The 19238-nt window shown below is 42.8% G+C and overlaps 1 protein-coding gene across 4 annotated transcripts in view; it reads left to right on the top strand.

Annotated features, from left to right (window-relative positions):
* Positions 1 to 19238, top strand: part of LOC147017223 (uncharacterized) — a 284769-nt gene that overhangs the window by 37312 nt on the left and 228219 nt on the right. For all 4 annotated transcript variants that reach the window (XM_085846675.1, XM_085846676.1, XM_085846673.1 and 1 more), the window contains one exon: positions 10425 to 10564. In XM_085846675.1, the coding sequence (XP_085702801.1) occupies positions 10425 to 10564 (140 nt within the window). The remainder of the gene's footprint in view (positions 1 to 10424; positions 10565 to 19238) is intronic.

Below are 19238 nucleotides of genomic sequence, written 5' to 3'. Positions count from 1 at the left end.
ACAGAACAGACAAAAACATTGTGTTAGCCATTCCACAAGTCTCAACGACATACTGGTATACAAACAAAATCAGCAAAAAAAAGGGCAATGTTTAATTTTTATCTATCTATTTTTGTAATCACTTCCAAAAATTGAAGATTTTTTCAAGTGAATTGGTTCGTTTTGTGTGTTATTCTGTCTGTCTGTCTGTCTGTCTGTCTGTCGGTCTTACTCGCAAAATCTAGGATTTTGCAAGTACAGTAATACGTTGACATACGGATGCACTAACTTACGAGTATTCCGAGTTACGAGCCGTTGCTCGGACGATTTTTTGCTTTGTGTTACGAGTGGAGCGAGCTGTTTTTTTTATTTTTTATTTTTTTTTTCTCCCGCCTTTTCACGCATCTCCCGCCACTCACTCGTTCAGTTCTCTTGGTTATCTCGTTGAGTAGGGTCGTACCGTAGTAATCTGCGTTGTGTTTAGCTCTTGTTTTTTCATTGGTGCAGTTATTTAGCCAAATTTCTTTGTTGTAACTCAACCATGAGTCCTAAAAAAGTAACTGCAAAGGACAGTGCTAAGAAGAAACGAATGATGTCGCTTGAAATGAAGCGTGAAATCATTGCAAAACATGAACGTGTAGTGCGTGTTGTCGAGTTGGCGAGGGAGTTTGAGCGTAGTACTTCAACGATGTGTACTATTCTCGAGCAGAAGGATTCGTTGAAGGCTATAACGCCAGCCAAGGGCGTTACGATTCTTTCGAAGCTGCGGTAACGGCTAATTGTAGCAATTAAGTGTAACGGCAAAGGGAATAAAAAAAATAAAATGTAAAAAAAAAAATTGTAGCAATTAAGTTTAGCGATAAAGTGAATTAAAAAAAAAATTGGGGGGGGGGACTGGAACTGACTAATGGTATTTTAATTAATTTCAATTGGGAAAATTGTTTTGATACACGAGCAAACCGAGTTACGAGCTCGGTCACAGAACAAATTAAACTCGTATGTCAAGGTATTATAGTGGGGCAACTTAGCATAACAATTATACATTTTGTGAGGAAAGCACCAAATTTGGCACACCAGTTGCCTATCATATTATGAACAGATTTCGATATTGGGCCATCTCAAATTTTTTGATGGCAGTGGAAAATGGCTGCCACAGCCATCAGCGGCTGAATTTCTGAAACTGACTTTTCTTCCATTTGACTTGAAATTTGAAGGTCAAATTTGTTTGCATTTGGTCATTGAATTCAATCGCTAATTATTTTTAAGGGCAAATTTGTTTTATGGATTTCACAAGTATTGTGCTATGCACAACGTCTCTTGTTCGTTAAAATTTTTTTTTCTAGTTTCTGTGCAAAAACAGCCTGTCGCCATCACCGATGAGTGCACCAGACTCACTGATTAAAACCTTTGACTGAGGAACCCAAGTATCTGTACGAGAACCGTTTGGATGAATTGTTTTGTGGGGAACCAGAAGGGGGTGTGAACAAACTAAACTAGTGTCTCTTGGTAGAGCACATACCTCCACCATGCTAAACAGTTTACGTTTTGCATCCTACTGATAGGCCAGATATGCCTCTGGAACTGAGCCAAAATTGTTCTTTTCATCAACCCAACTCATCTACAAAGTTTTATCATATCTCGTCTACAACTTTTTGAGACACCGTGCTCTATATCGTTTTTGGGCCTATCTCGCATTGGTGAAGAATCACTTCAGTAATTCTGGTATGAAAATCTGGTATGAAAATGGCGGGTGAAAACATGACCTCCGTCCACCTTTGGTGGCGAAGGTAATTTAAATTGGTGACCACCACCAAGGATTTGTGATGTCATTGAAGGAAAAATAAATAAATAAATAAAACCAAAAATGGCGAAGGGCTTATTATGTAGTAAAGAATGATCATCGTTGGATAAGAGAAATACTGGAGTGGGTGCCAAGGGACATGAAAAACAACCGCAGAGAACAATTTGGAACATGGCACGATAAAATAAAGGTTTGCAGCATCAAGTTGGATAATTTGCCAAAGGCAGATGTTCGTTCAGTAGTCCTGATGAGGCTACCATCCAGCAGTGGGTAGATGAAAGTTGATGGCTGTTGGCTATGATGAATTGCATGTCTATAAAACGTATTTTTCAAAGTGAAGTTTGTGCATAAGTTGTCGAAAATGACCATTAGCTGACTGTACGCTTCTAAATTGCAAGCGCATTCGTAGATAATGTACAATTCAACAGATAATTTGGAATTTGACCTTGTTTCTAAACATCATTAGTTATCATCCATACCAATGGGATTGATAAACACGCCAATGTGAGACAGTCAACAGTAGATTCTGGTTCTCTTCCACTCATACATGTGTTCCACAAAATAAATGATGCAGGTCAAATAAGCAAGGTAGCTTTGTGGTGCAATGATCCCAGGAGTAATTTGACTTGAGTGGCTTTCATGACTTTCATTGGAATACGTCATGTTGTTGGCTCTGAAACCTATTTCTGAAAAAGGGAAAAATGTTTCGGCTCCACCTCATGGGATACAATGGGAATTTTGGAACTGGATATGTTGGTAAAAAATGAGGCATCTCCCCAGTGGATTGAAGGGATTGGTGATCATGTATATCAACCATAGTCTAAGCATTCTCATTATTATTTGGTCTCCAGAGAATATTGCAATTGGGAATGCAAACCAGGATACCAGAATTCCAAATTTTGTCAGGGCACCAAAGAGCTTTTCTATCAAGAGATTAAGCAAGCAGTTTAACATGCAATGGATGATCAATCGAGCGGTGCTCTACTTTGTTAATTAGCGCTCCTACTATATTAAATGAGGTGCGTGTATGTGTATTTACATCTGAAAAATCATTGAAATAAAGGGCTCGCCACCAAAGTTTGCATACGTTTTGGCAGTACCCGGGGTCAGGTCATGGGAACACCCCCCCCCCCGTCGCCTGCAAATTGGGGGGGGGGAGTGGTGGAGATGACTCGCCAATGTTCCCAAATGGAGCAGGTGTTTCTCATCAAGGCAAATTCACTGAAAAGCAAAAATGTACATCATCTTGTATTGGCAAAGGTCCAATGCAAATTTGAATCTCCCTCAAAACTGAACATCTTTGTCACATTAAATATTTCATTTGTGTTGTTTGGAGCAATGTACTTGTACTTGCCCACCTACACCACACACCTCTCCCACAACAGAGTCTTCCATCCCACTCCCCCCCCCACTCATTTTTGCAATAAACTTGTCACATGCCTGCTGGTGGCTGTTCATGAGAATTCCAAATATAGTAAGTGAAACGGGTATGGTGCTGTCGTAGGAATGATTGTTTCTCATATTGGTCTTGATTCTCTGGAAGATCAGCATAATTTTAATTTGCTGCTGAAACACCTGAATAAGTTTTTTTACCTCTGTGTGGTTTCTATTCTCATGACAAGCGGAGGAACAACATCGAATGTCGAAGCGACTTATTAGCCCATCCACCACGCAGCGGAAGACGGAGTTTTGCAATCACTTCTGTGTGTTCGTGTGTCTGTCTGGGCTGTAACTTTTTACCATTTGAGCTTTAGTCATCAAATTTTCAACAAAGCTTTATAATGAGAATATGGAGAAGACAAATTAAGAATTTGGTCAAATGGTCAAACGTACCGTTTGGCATATGGAATAACAAGTCAGAATACAAAGCAGATGGGCTTTGCATTTTCAGATGCTTTCTGTTTAATGATGGGATTTGTACTACAATTTGTTTTAAGAAATGACCACTGTAATTTTTTTAAGTTAACTTTTTATTCTTCAATATTATGCCATTTTATTATCACTTTTATTTAGCCTGGCATTAGCTTTGCCGTTAGGGTGGTTGGCTTAGGATCCTATTGTGTACTTTTGTGTACATATATATATATATATATATATATATATATATATATATATATATATATATATATATATATATATATATATATATATATATATATATATATATATATATATATATATATATATACCAGCGATACTCCTGCATATGCACGAGATAGCAGAACAACATAGCTGGTAGCAGACGACAGACCGTACACGGGGAATGACAAAAATACACATTGTGCAAAATGCAAGTGGTACTATGGAACGCCAAGACTTCCCAAACATTGTCGGCATGTCCGGGAAGTGCCACAGCAATTTCATAGGGATCATGTCACTGCGAGCTGAGTTTTTAGTTGTGCAAGCATGCTATTATTTATATATATATATATATATATATATATATATATATATATATATATATATATATATATATATATATATATATATATATATATATATATATACACCCTGAACATTTAGCTTTCATATTGCAGATATCTGTTCCTCATGAGATTATCTCAACCTGATGAGATCACTGCGGTGATTGGCTGAGTTTTGTTGCCATGGCAACCATCTTGGTAACTTGGCTTGCATATGTGATATTTCAAAAACCGTTCAAGGTTTAGCTTTCATATTGCACAGATCTATTCCTCATACAACCCAAAAAGCGGAGGACCGAGAGCATCAGCTTCTTCTTATTACCTTTGCCGGAGGAGAGGGCATTACATTTGGGTCCGTTTGTTTGTTACTTGCAAAATCGAGGACTTTTCAAGTGTATTGGCCCGTCAATTTTGTTTGTCACCTGCATGTCACAATTTGATACCGATCTTCACGAAACTTCACCACATGGTAGAGTTTGTCATAAGGAAGAAACCTATTGTTTTTGAGGTCAAAAGGTCAACAACTTAGAGATTTCTAAAATCCTCAATTTTCATTCGATCGACTTGAAATTTAAAGTGGTGTTGCATATTTGATCATTTACTTCAACCACCAATTATTTTTGAGGTCATATTTGTTTTATGGATTTTGCAAGTATCATGCTCTGCACAACGTCATCGTCTTGTTATTCTGTCTCTCTGTCTATCGCCTGCAGGTCGCAATTCTAAACTGATCGTCATGAAACTTTACCAAGTTGTGGAGGTCGTTTCAACTGAGAAGCCTATTGATTTTGAAGTCAAATTTATAAAATCATCATTTTTCATCCGATTGACTTCAAATTTGAACAACATTTTTAAGATTGTGTCACTGGATTTGGAAACTATTTTTGAACTCAAAATGTCAATGGTCAATGGTCAATAAGTCAAACTTCTAAAATCGTCGATTGACATCTTCACGATGTCTTTGTGACCCTCATGAGCTGTTAGGGTTAGCTTGAAAGTTGATTAACTTGAAAGTTGATTACAGCGGTCATTGAACCAGCCTTGATTAACTTGAAAGTTGACCAGGATTTGCATAGTCCATCACTGAATTGGGAAAACAACTATTTTATGTCAAAGGTCAACTCAAGGTCAAACTTCTAAAACCATCAATTTCAATCTGAAAAATCAGTTTTCATCCGATTGACCTAAGCTTTGATTAAGATTGTCAATTTTAATCTTGATGAAATGGGCAAGTTGATGTATCCATGGCAACCTTTGGATAGGGGAGGGTGGATTTTGCAAGTATTGTGCAAAGCACAATGACTTTTTCTTGTTTTTATCCTCCGCCGCATGGTGGAAGGGGGATATTGTTTTTTTGTTTGTTTCTGTCTGTCTCGTCCGCACAGAATTTTGTTTTTCTCCGCAACTGCTTGTCAGATTGACAGGAATTTTCACCACAGGAGCAACTTCCGCACCTTAATTCTACATTCATGTAGAATGTTTAATTTATGATTTCATCGGTCATGTAGTGTGGTCGCCATTTTGGAAAAATGGAAAAGACTTTGGACCTCTGTATCTTTGAAACCGCATCAAGGAAAAAAAATTGAAACTTGGCACGTGGCAAGTACTCCTCATGGGGACTAAATATTTGTTTTTTTTGACGTCATGTGTCCTTTGTTATGACGTCATAACGACATATGTAGAACGCGACATCTGATCAGTCTGAAAATCTTTGAGGGTCATCGGGATAAAATGGGCCACAAAAGATTTAATTTTCATCGGTCATGTGATTCGGCAGCCATGTTGTTTATTAAAAAAAAAACTCATTCAAAAATAATTTCTCTGAAGTGTCTGAACAGATCGAGACAAAACTGTTTTAAATTTTTTTTTTTTTTGTATACATTGTCGAGGGTCGTATGAGAGCTAACACACAACATACAACAAAGGGAGCAGGAGGCAAGAGGGGCGGGAGAGGGAAGGAAAAACAGTGTGGAACAGAGACACAAGGAGATCTGTGGAGGGAGAGGAATAAGGTGGGATACACAGGGTAAACCAGATTGACACCACAGGGACTTTCAGGAAGGAAAGCAGGGAAGTTGAAGGAGGTGGGTTTGGAGTGGATTCGCGGGAGTTGAAAATATCGTGATTTTGGATGGGGAGGGAGATGGGTGGTGATGAACAGCTGTTTTGAAAAGACCTGGAGGGAAGAGTTGGATTGAAGAGAGTGTGGGAGTTTGTTCCAAAGGTGGGAAAAAAGAGGAATGAAAGAGTGAAGGTGGGCAGTGATTCTTGGTTTTGGTAGTTTTACCAGAAGGGGGTTACTGTTGGACCTTGAGTGCCCTGCAAAAATATTTGGGGGGGGACTTTTCACAGTATCGTGGGGGGGGGGGTTGTGGCGAGGCTGGAGAGGGGACAGTAGAAGACCGACAGACCAAAAACCTGCCTGTGATGAGAGTGTGAGACCCAACGACAGCCTGATTGTGGGAGATACCAATAATCCTAAATGTCTTGGTTTCCACAGTGTGTAACCGAGAAAGGTGAGAGGTGGGAGCACCAGCCCAGAGGGGAGAGCAGTACTCCATCAGGGTGCAGACGAAAGCTTTGTATGTGGTCAGGAGCTCAAGTTGGCCGAGGGAGGACTTTGCCCGACGTAGGATGCCCAGCTGGCTTTGTTTTGGAGGCCTCGACTGGCAACAACTGGCTTTGGAGGCCAGGTTGTAAATGTGGCTTTCCCTGGAAAGATCATGGCAGATAGTGAGACCCAGAAGCTTGAATGAAAGGACATCTTCCATAGGATTGTTGAGAAAGTAGATGTGGGGGGGGGGTTCTATATTGTCCTTTCAGAGAGACACAGTGAGAGTGTGAGATTTGTCAGGATTGAAAGACATGTTCCATGTGATGGACCAGTTTGTGGTTTTTGTCCCGATCTGCAGCAAGTGTTGAGGCTGCTGCTTGCCGATGTAAGGGATGATGGATGGTTCGGCAGAGGGTGGAGTCATCAGCAAAGAGATAAAGAGGATTTTCCAAAGAGTCTGAGAGATCGTTGATGAAAACCAGAAACGAACAGTGCCCAGATCTCCAGCCTTGATTTGAGGAAGTTCAGTTCCTTGAGGAACTCAAGCTTTGATTTGAGGAGGTTCAGTTCCTTGAGGAACACCAGCCTTGATTTGAGGAAGTTCAGTTCCTTGAGGAATTCCAGCCTGGACAGGAAGAGGGGATGAGAGAACTCCATTAAGGGCTACACATTGGCTGTGACAGGCGAGGAAGTTTGCGAACCATGAGTGGAGATGTCCTTGGATACCATAGGAAGAGAGTTTGGTCAGCAGGGCAGGGTGCCATACTATATTGAAAGTTCTCGATATGTCGAGGGAGATGGCTCTGATTTCATGTCTGGCATCCTATCCTTATGGATAGGATGCCAGATCTTGCCTCAGCCAGGCCGATGATGACTGCCTATCCATGAGGAGCAAAATGTTCACACATTATGTTTTTAGTCACATGGTTTGACAGCCATATTGGATTTATCCGAAAACCTATAAAATTCTTCTTTTCCAGAACAGCTGGACAAATTGAGGTGAAATGTTCCCCAAGTCATGGATGTTCAAGTTTGTTTAGGAATAATTGATCGGTCACACGGCTTTGCAGCAATATTGGTTTGGAGAAAAATATTAAATACTGTTTTCTCTGGAACCAATTCAGTTGATGTGAAACTTCACTATTATGATATAGTTGTGATGGTGGAATACATGTTCAACTTGATTGGACGCATGGTCTGGCAGTGAGAATTTTTATTTTTTATTTTTGTTTTTTATCTTGGTTCTTATTTATTTCTTTATTTTGAATGAGGCTCAATTGGCTGTTCCTGAATGGTTTTGAGGGTGTAGTGGCAGCTGCTGAAATGGAGATCTTAACCAGGTTCCTCCTGATGACTTCATCTTTGCATTTTGCTTGCTTGGGTTCCTTCTGAAGACTCCAATGCAGGACTTTTCCTATTTGGTCTTCTATTTGATTTGAATTTAATTTATTTTAATCCCATTCTAAATTCTATTGAATCATCATAAAAAATGTCATGAGTCATGGTCAGGTGTCCAATCAAAGCGGGACGTCTTGGTACCCGAGCGCTGCCAGCAGTTATAAAGTGGCAGTTCAAATTATGTCTCTTAATTACGTAACATACCAGTACACAAACACCACACAAAACTGCACAAACACCACAGAAAACAAGTCCAGTCTCTGCTGTTTTTCTTATTTCATGAGCATTATTATTCCCACAATTTTTTTTTAAGGGGGGGGGGATATTGTAATTGGCTCCTGTCTGGCTGTCTGTCTGTGTCCATTTGTCCATCACCCTATCGCCTCCTTAACGGTTGTGCAGAAATTCACCAAACTTGGTAGTTATGATCACCACATGGCAAGAATGTGGAAGTGCAGTATCATTTTGACCCTGCTTCTCGGGTGGGGCCGAAAGGTCAAATACTGTAAAATACTATTGGGAGCACATTTTTCAACATCTTCAAGTCAAACTTTGTGTATGCAATCAACATTGGAGGACGCATGGAATATGTGACAATTTTTTGTATTTGACCTGTTTCATGCCCATGGGGTGGGGACTTCACAGGGGTCAAAATGGGGATTAAAAAAAATTCAAAATTTGATATTGGGTCATTCCTGGTGGAACGTTTCACCATATTTTAACCTTGCTTTAGATGGGAAGTGTGGGGATTTGCAATTGCGTGCTGTCGACTTAGCTATAGTTTTCGCATTTTTATTACTTTTCATTACCTTTTATAATTTTGTTTTATTATTATTACATTTTTATTATTTTTCATTTGACTTGCCTCTTCCCTTTTTTGATGCACCAGTCATTGTTCTGATCTTTTAAAGCTCAAATAATTGTCATGAAAAATGGTTTGAACATAACATCATTGACTTCACTTGAGCAAGAGCAGTCAGAATAAAGAGATGGGAGGGATGGGTAATTATGGCATGGTTGATAGTACATCAACATCTGATGTCTGTTGTGTCGGTCGATGGGCAACTGATGGAAGGCATGAGACACAGAACCAGGAGTTCAGGAGAGGTTGATGGGAGTGGTTAAGCTGGAGGGTGATGCTCTGCATCGCATGAGACGTCAATGTGCACAGGGGAGTTGTGGAGCTGGGTGAAGAGTGTGTTGGCAGATTCAGATGGGGAACAAGGAATAGAGAGGGTCAAGATCTCGTAGAGCTGATGTTGAGAAACGGTCTACATTTAGCTGGTTCTTTCTTGCAGAAGCAGGAGAGCCACAGTATTACATAGAGTATTGAGAGTGCAAGACAGAGTTATATTTGCTGTTATTTCGGAAGCAACAGCTGGAGAGGATTAAGGGCTGTGAGGTGTCGGGGGAACCTGTCACAACTCAACACAAACCTGCGATGTTTGTTGTGCATATGCAGAAAGGGAGGGAAGCTAATAGTGTGGGCCACAAGATTATCTCGTGTTGGAAATGCAAAGAGTCCAGTAGTGTAATGGTTAGAGCATCCACTCCAAGTCTGGGAGGCTGGCAGTTCAAATCCTGGTTGAGTCCTACCAAAGACACTAAAAATAGTACATGAAGCTTCCTTGTTTGATGTTCAGCATTCATAAGGATAAGATCACAGACAATCCCCATATCCACTGGCATTCATGGGGAGGAGGAAATTCCTCCTGAGGAAGAGCTTTGCTGAGTGCATCGAGAAATATGGCACCATTGTTTTGACGTCACTGGTACCCAGAGTGCCCTGGGAAGTGAAGGCACTTTCCCCAAGCTCGTGTGTGTGTGTGTGTGTGTGTGTGTGTGTGTGTGTGTGTGTGTGTGTGTGTGTGTGTGTGTGTGTGTGTGTGTGTGTGTGTGCGTGTGCGTGCGTGCGTGCGTGCGTGCGCGTGCGAGCGCGTGCGTGCGTGCGCGCCGGTGTCGGTCGTCTGACAGTTGCTTCATATTTCCAAGATTTACAGTTTCATTTGCTTCAAAATTTGTCAATGCATGTTCGAAACGTTTCTACAACTTGCATTCTAACCCTAACCCCCACCCCTTTACCTTATGTTTCATGCATTGCTTTTATCCTATCCCCTCTCTCCTTGATTGTTGACTGGCATGTGTACTTTTTTGAAACTCCAATGTCAATTCTTCTTTTGCCTGTCTTTCTTTTTTTATTTTGGAGTGGAGGGGGTTGCTTTATTTATGCTTGACTAGTAAATTTTGCTCTTTCTGCCCGACCTCACAGGGTTCAGATTTCTTGTAGCCGTTGCTCCGAATGGTTTCATGGCAGCTGTGTGGGGATTTCCATACCCAGAGCAGAAGTTATGCGGGATTCTGGGGAGGTTTACGTCTGCCCCAACTGTTCTGCATTGGAAGATAAAATGGGTAAGAAGTCTGTGCAGATGTATTAAAAGTGAGCAAATACAACTTGTTGCTTCTCTGATGGAAATATTAAGACTGGGGAGGGTAAGTGAGCAGGGTTGAAGAGCGAAGCCTTGCCACACGTCGCTTCACACTCTGGGAGGGAGTGAGGAGGATGGTGTGGAGATGAGGGTTGTGGGGAGGGGGAGACATGGACATGCGTTTGATAGGGGAACTTGAGGGATAGTGGAAGGGTGGTGGAATGGTCCCCTAATGCCGGCGATTTGCCAGCAATAGTACATGATTAAGAAATTGGGTACGTTAAAACAGTACGTTCAAACGGGTCATACTAAACAACGCTCAGACACTGCCAAGACACGTCCATGAGGGGTGGAGGGGCTTTGGGAGAAGGGAAGGAAGGGCATGTTCCTTCATTCGTCAAAAAAGCTGCACCAGTGTTTGTGCCTTCATTTAATTTCCACACATACGATAAGTTTGAGAATCTCTTAACCTGAGACAAGGAGGGGAGGGACGACAGCGTGTGGTGGGGAGGGGAGGGAGGGTAGCATGAGGTGGGGAGGGAGGGCAGCGTGTGGGGTGGGAGGGGAGGGAGGGCAGCGCGTGGTGGGGAGGGAAGGCAGCACGGGGTGGAGAGTGGAGGGAGCGCGGTTTGGGGAGGGAAGGCAGCACGGGGTGGAGAGGGGAGGGAGCGCGGTTTGGGGAGGGGAGGGAATGCGGAGTGGGGTAGGCGGCGTGAGGGTAGGGGTGGGGGAGGCGGCGTGAGGGTAGGGGTGGGGGAGGCGGCGTGAGGGTAGGGGTGGGGGAGGCGGGGTGAGGGTAGGGGTGGGGGAGGTGGCATGACTGTAGGGGTGGGGGAGGCGGCATGAAGGGAAGGAAGGTGGGGTGGGGAGTAGAGTGGAGGGGAGGCAGTGCGGGGTGGGGCGGGGAGGGGAGGGAGGGCAGCGCCGGGTGGAGTAAGGAGGGAAGGCAGCATGAGGTGGGGAGGGAAGGCAGCGCGGGGTGGGGAGGGAAGGCGGGGTGGGGAGAGGAGGGGAAGGAAGGCAGTGCGGGGTGGGGAGGAGAGGGAAGGCAGCACGCGGAGGGGAGGGAGGCAGCATGCGTTGGGGAGGGAGGGAAGGCAGCACGGGGTGGGGAGGGGAGGCAGCGTGGGGTAGGGAGGGGAGGGAAGGCACACACATTCGGACATCTCTGAGATGTCTGCATGTGGTATCTGTCAGAGGTGCAATACAAAAATATTGTAATTTTTCATGATTGCACTTTGACAAATACCGATCAAGGTGATTATGTTTTCAAAACGTAAATTTTAAAACCAACTTTTCTTTGGTGCTTTACCATTTACACAGCTGTACTTGTGTGCATTGGAAAGCGTTTGACCCATCATTTGAAGCAATGCGGTTGCTTCACAGTCCGATTGAAGAACGTTGACACTTCTGCACCTAAATTGGAAGGTTCTCATTGCTTCTGCAAGTTTTCCTTTAACTTGTGACTCAGCACCTGTTTACTGATTGGGTCACATGCATCCGACCATCCATGTGTTGAGACCCCCTCTCATCCCTACTGTCAGGTGTCTGCTGTTTCTTTGTTTTTTCACCTAATGACCCACTTTATCAGGTAATGCAGCCAGATTATGACTGCCCTTCATGGGGAGACTCACGTCTGTCCCACTTGGGACTATTCATTATTTTTGCTGTGCACTTGTCCCAATTTAGAATAGTGTATTTAATTATTTATATGCCATGGAGTGGAGTGGAGTGTTCAATCTATTATTTCTATAAAAAGGTACATGCATTGCATCTGTGCTTGTGACGATTAGTTGAATTAATAACCTTGAAAGCAAATTTGTAATGTCTTTGCATTGCAAGTTAAAAGTGGAATTTTTTTTTGGGGTGCTATCAAGCTCTTTATTAGTTTGTGATTATTGTGGAGGGCAGTAGGTCAGCTCATCAGCATCCGATTGCCACATTTTGGATGTTATTTGAGCAATTATCATATATTATTCAACGATTATGCAAAAAGCCTGAATGCTGGTTGTAGCTCTGCTGGATCCTTGGCTTAGGTTCCTGTTGCACGTCCAGTTTTGGCTCGTTCCACAATAATGCAGCCCACATTTAAGCTGACCACCTTTATTGTCACACTTTGATTCAGTGATCAACATCAATTCTGATCCAAATCTTTTTGATTGTGAATCTTCAACCTCAACTGATCGAGACGCCCATTTATCAATTATTTTGTACCAATCGCAATTTTTTTTAAAATTTTATTTGAATTTGAAGAAGCTGTAATTTTCTTTGCCTTTGTTTGTATCCTGATTGGATGGAATGTGAGCGTGCAGAATAACAAAGTGTATTGGGTAAACTGCTTTCGAGTTTTCAAAACTTAATCGGAATTATTTTGCACTTGAATGAGAGGAAGCTGTAGTTTTAGTGTTGCAGCAATTTTTTAGATGGACTGTATCAATTTTAATAAAAGAATGGTGTCTGTCTGTCTGTCTGTCTGTCTTAGCTTCCCCTCTCCTTTCTCACTGCTTTGCATGTCATTTGCAACTTCGTCGTCATAATGAGGTGTTTTTGTTTTTGTATACACGATTGAGGCTCATGGAAGAGCTTGAGCAAAATGTAAGGGGACAAAATGGAAAGGAGGAAAGCCCTTCAGCAGAGTATAAATGGCAGTGACCGAGATCAAGGGGAGGGGGAGAGGGGCACATGGGGGTGAACAAGCTGCTCACAAGCAGAACTGATTAATTATCTGAGATCAGGTTATTTGAGAAAATAAATTATTTGATGCCACCTATAGTGATAGGTTCCCTGACCTTGCTTATACTTGGAAGCAAGCTTATCAACCTGGAGTTAAGAGGATCTGTTTTTGCACCACGTTTCTGTTTTGCGTTGATGTTTGCTATCTTCCAGGCAGATGGAAACTGATCTCGAGAGAATGACTGAGTGAACAGAGAAGAAGGAGTACGAGTTGCAGAACTGGTTTTTAAAGCACATCTGCAGTGAATCTGCCTGCACCTGTCACATAATCAGATTAGGTTTGCCAGAAACCTCTCCACTTTCTCAAGTGAGAAAGACATAGTATCCAAGAGCAGTTGGGTATGAGAGGGTAGGGCAAGTGTAGGAGGTAATTAGGGGTTGGGTACACAAGATTTGGAAGCAAACACAGAATTGAGGCATTCAGTCTTCTCACGAGTGGAGTCTGGTGTGGTGCCATTTAAAGTGAGTGAATGTATGGAAGGGGAGCATACACCAGAGACTTAAATTGAATGTTCATAGAACACTTTACCCCACACAGTGTTCAAGTATATACAGGTACTTCAATAAAAAAAAAATCCGGACGTTTAGTGCTATTGAATCGGTCTTATAAACCACCTTATTTAACATGTCCAAGTACTGCCAAACTGGAGGTTCATGGAAGTGATGTGGCGATTTGTGTTCTACAATGTTCGAGTATATCCTTAAATTTAAATAAAATAAAGACTGGACTGTGAACAGACATTGCGCTCCAAGGGGTAACTAGTCCCGGAGAAAGCGATTGATTGGTATCTGATAGGCAATGGGGTAAGGCGCTTAACATTGGTTCGCTTGGCAAATTGACATCGGTTATGCCGCCGTCAGCACGGTTCTCCATCTACTGCATTTATCTCACAGGTCCGGTAAACCAACACTGGGTGCGAGGATTCGGTTAGAGGTGAGTGTTGTAGACAGCGTCCATGGTCTTTTTATAGATGCGTCGGCCTTTCCCAGTTATCTGAGCCGCCTACCGTTACATTCGTTACTGGGGGAGAGGTCAGAGTCAGTTGGACGAAGAGGCTGATGAATGCATGTATGAGAGAGGGTTTGATTCCGCAGGACAGGGATAATTGTGCTGATATGGAAGAGAAAGGGTGATGTTCAAGATACGGGGAATTTTAGTGAGGAATTACGCTTTTAAGTCATGTTGTGAAGGTATTGTAAAGGATGCTGAACGTGAGGATAAGGAAGAGTGTGGAGATTGAGATCGGTGAAGTGCAACAGGGGTTTAGAAAGGGTAAGGGGACGACTAATGGGATGTTCATGCTGATAAAGCTGGTGGAGAAGAGGTTGGAGGTGCAAGGTTCAATGGCATTGGGATTTGGGGACCTGGAGAGGGCTTAGGACACTGTTCCGAGAGAGATGGAGATGGTGACGCTGAGATGGATGGGAGTTCCTGAAGCAGAAATTAGATTGGTGGTATGGGGGAACAAAGGGAAGAGTTTTGGTTGGTCTTGGGATGTTGGAGGAGTTTACCTTGAACATTGGTTTGAGGCACGGAAGCTTTTTCAGCCCACTCATGTTTATCATGGTGACAGAGCTGGTAAGTCGGCTTGAAAGTTATTTTATGGAGGATGTTGTATGCGGATGATCTGGCTGTTGTGGCGGAGAGTAGACTGTAGATGCAGGAAGTACTGGAGATTGGAAGAAGGCATTTGAGAAACATGGGCTGAAGATGAGTATGGAGAGGACTGAGGTGTTGTGGGTTCAGGTGTTGGTGAAAATAAATGAATATCAGGCTCGAAAGGAAGGAGATCAGACAGGAAATAGGTTTGAGTATCTGGGCGGAACAGTGACCAGTGATGGTAAGTCGGAGGCACAGGTGAGGAAGACAATTCAAGTGGGTGTGAATGTGTGGAGGATGGTTGAAGGAGTAATGGCAGATAGAAAGATATCAAGGATGTTGAAAAGGAAAGTTGTAGTGACTTGGGAAATGCTGACCTACCTTTATGGTGTTGAAATGCTGGCACTGATAGTGAAACAACAGGTTGCGGGTCTGCGAGAACATCTGGGTAAGGAGGATTGTGGGTAGGAGGAGGAGGATGGATAAACTGAGGGAGGAGACTGGTGTGCAGATGAGCTTGACAGGGAGATTGGTAAACAGCCGATTGAAGTGGGCTGGACACTTGGTGTGGATATGGTGTTCGGGGCAGTGTAGAAGCTTGGTACTGTTGGACCTCACTCTTTCTAAAGGGGGAGAAGAAGAAGAAGAAGAAGAAAGATTGTGAAAGTCGTGTAAATAAATAAATTCCGGAATTTACCACTGTTGATGCAGTGTCGATTATACCACTCTAACATGTTACATGAGTTCTTCTTGCCTTTTGTTTGTGTCTTTTATTACATCCTTAAAAATTGTTTCCTGTTCGGAATGATTTTCAATTTGGTTTGATTGCCATACAGGCAGACAGAGTAAAAAAAAATGTTATCACTCCTTTTTGTGCTTGTGCGATCAGGTCAAATTCAGAGAGGAAGTACTGTACTGTAAAACGGCAAGTTTGTTTTCTGATTCATGTTCAATTCGTATTCAAAATATGACATTCAATTTAAATATATTGATCCTCGATCATAAACTGACGTTCACAGACAGATGGACATGAACCAATTGCTTAACCCCACCATTGGATTCTGTGTACTCATGGAGAGCGGAGAGGTATGACAACTGCAGAAGAGATAGTATAACTCTGTACATGAGGGAAAGCAAGCTTGTGAGGAAGGATTCTCAGGTAGTCTTAATATTCAGGAGAGATGTAAATGAAGGACAAGTCTTGATGTGAGGGCAGCTTTCAGTCCCTGCCAGACTCTCCACCACTGAGGAAGCTTTCTGAAAATGCCCAGAGATGTTGACTCTCAAAAGTACATGATAAGATGAACCTATTGGGTAGAAGAGATACAGAAAAATCTGTCATTAGTTGGAAAATTGGTCAATACCAAGTCCAAAAGGGAGGACGTACCATTGGGATAAATCCAGTTTGGAAAGTTCTCTGATTGGGTGAGGCTCATGGAGTCACAGAAGTCCTTTGCTGCAATATAATGGCTGCTTGAAGAGGTGCCAACACAGCTAATAGGCATGGCGAAAGTTTAAATCACGACCGATGAGGAAGAGGGAGTTTGGGTGGGTGGTTCTATGATGGTCCATGTTTGCATAGAAGGTGATGTAAATGGAGTCATCCCTGTTAGAATTCTACTTCTGGCATCTAAATTTGCAATTTACTTGCGTCATTTTGGTTTTCATGATCTAAGACTTGGAGTGGAATGATCTCGGACACAATCAAAATAAAGACCAATTACTGCACCGTAGCACCGTAGTCCTAATAAGGAAGTCAGGTATGTATATATATATATATAATATATATATATATATATATATATATATATATAGTAATCCCCCGCTATATCGCGCCCCCGGTTCATCGCGGCTTTTCCCTTGGAACCTAACTAATTTTTTCTGCGGATTCCCCCGGTATATCGCGGTAATAATACATAAAATATAAATTATAACGCGTGGTGCTCGACCAGTCACACAATGCACGAGAGAAAGTTTCGCTTGTGAACTTCGAATATTTTCTACGTTTTTTTTCTCCAAGCCCGACGATGCCGCCCAAATGCCCTGCACCTTCTAAGGCTTCTGGCAAGGAACCGAAGCGCCAGAGGAAGGTCCTGACACTCCAGGAGAAGGTTAAGGTGCTCGATATGCTTCGGGAAGGAAAAAGGTTTGCCGCGGTTGGACGAGCACTGCCAAACCGACCAGACGAGTCAATCTCCGGCACCTCAAAACCGATCACTGCCAAACTGACCAGACCAGACGAATCGATCTCCGACATATCGAACCGATCACTGCCAAGGCGACCAGACCAGACGAGTCGATCTCCGGCACCTCAAACCGATCACTGCCAAGACGACCAGACCAGACGAGTCGATTTTACATATATATATATATATATATATATCTATATATATATATATATATATATATATATATATATATATATATATATATATATATATATATTTTGGGAGGCATCCATTCATCGTGGATTTTCACTTCTCGCGCGGGGGGGGGGGGGTGGTTGGAACGTAACCAACGCGATAAACGGGGGATGACTGTATATAATATACACCCTACACATCCACACACGCATCCATATTTACAAACACACATACATAAACACAGATATATCATGTACTGGATTAGTGTCCACCCCCCTGAGTTAATACAAGGTCCGTCTAAAAAGTAACGGGACTGAGCCTGCTGTGTGCTCCACTTACACAACTTGAATGAACGGGTTGCGTCACAGTCTTTCGCAACATTCCAGATATATATATATATATATATATATATATATATATATATATATATATATATATATATATATATATATATATATATATATATATATATATATATATAATTGGTGATGGTTGACTGCGCTCATTGTGTGATTATTTTACAGGTCGTGTTTTACACGTTGTCTCGTCTGAGTCGTGAGCAGAGAGCCAATCTGAAGTTTCTTACCAAGCTTGGCAAAACACCTTCCGAATCCTTTGCAATGCTGTAGCAAGTCTACAGGGAAGAAACTATGTCATGTACATGTGCATCTGAATGCCACATGAGGTTCAAAGAGGGATGGGAGGAGGTTGAAGACTATCCACGGTCTGGAAGACCAACGATCAGAACGGCGGACAACATCGAGCGTGTGAAGCAGATGATGCACGCAGGTCATCTACTGACAGTGTAGATTATTGCTGAGGAACTTTCCATCAATAAGGCCACTGTCTGGAGCATCATCACTGAAAATCTCAATGTGCAAGGTGTGCGCAAAGATGGTCCCCAAGTTGTCCGAGGACCAGAAACAGCAAAGTGTCAGTCTGTCAAGACATTGTCGAGCGCCTCAAGGATGATCCAGACCTGCTCGGGAGAGTCATTACTGGCGATGAATCGTGGATATTCGAATACGATCCCAAGACCAAACGGCAGAGTCGTCAGTGGAAAAGTCGGGCATCACCAAGACCAAAGAAAGCAAGGAGATGTAGAAGTTGAAGGTCAAGGTGATGCTCATCACCTTTTTTGACATCAAGCGCATCATCCATTTCAAGTTTCTACCACAGGGTCAAACAGTGAATCAATACGTGTACAAGGAGCTCATCCCGTGCCTCATAAGATCAGTCTGGGACAAGAGGAGGGATCTGTGGGAGAACAATCCCTGGGTGCTCCACCATGACAATGCCCCTGCTCACAGTGCTCTGAGCATTTGACAGTTTCTGGCAGAGAAGAACGTGCCAACTCTGGAGCAACCCTCGTGTTCGCCAGACTTGGCCCCTTGTGATTTTTTTCCTATTCCCTAAACTCAAGTGGACCCGTTTTCCTGATGTGGAGGCCATCAAAAGGGCTGTGACTACGGAGCTCTGGAGGATTCCATAAACGGGGGGGGGGGGGGGGTTAGGGTGTTCCAGATGGTTCTTTCGGAGAGACATTGTGAGAGTGTGTTTTGTCAGGATTGAAAGGCATGCTCCATATGTTGGACCAGCTTGTGATTTTATTCAGATATGCAGAGAGTGGAAAGGCTGCTGCTTACCAATCTTAAGGATGACAGATGATACGGCAGAGGGTGGAGTCATCAGCAAAGAAATAGAGGATTTTCCAGAGTCAGAGAGATTATTGATGAATATGAGAAAAAGCGTTGGGCCCAGAACACTACCTTGAGAAACTCCAGCCTGGACAGGAAGAGGGAATGAGAGAACTCCATTAAGGGCCACACGTTGGCTGCGACAGGAGATAAAGTCTGCGAGCCATGAGAGGAGATGTCCATGGATACCATCGGAATAGAGCTTGGTGAGCAGGGCGGGGTGCCAGACCGTATTGAAAGCATGCGATATGTCGAGGGAGATGG

Source organism: Eptatretus burgeri, chromosome 11 (assembly GCF_056783735.1).
Source record: "Eptatretus burgeri isolate ZD-2024b chromosome 11, Ebu_testis_v1, whole genome shotgun sequence".
NCBI lineage: Eukaryota > Metazoa > Chordata > Myxini > Myxiniformes > Myxinidae > Eptatretus > Eptatretus burgeri.
Note: the sequence above shows the minus strand (reverse complement) of the source record. Positions and strands in the feature narration are given on the sequence as shown.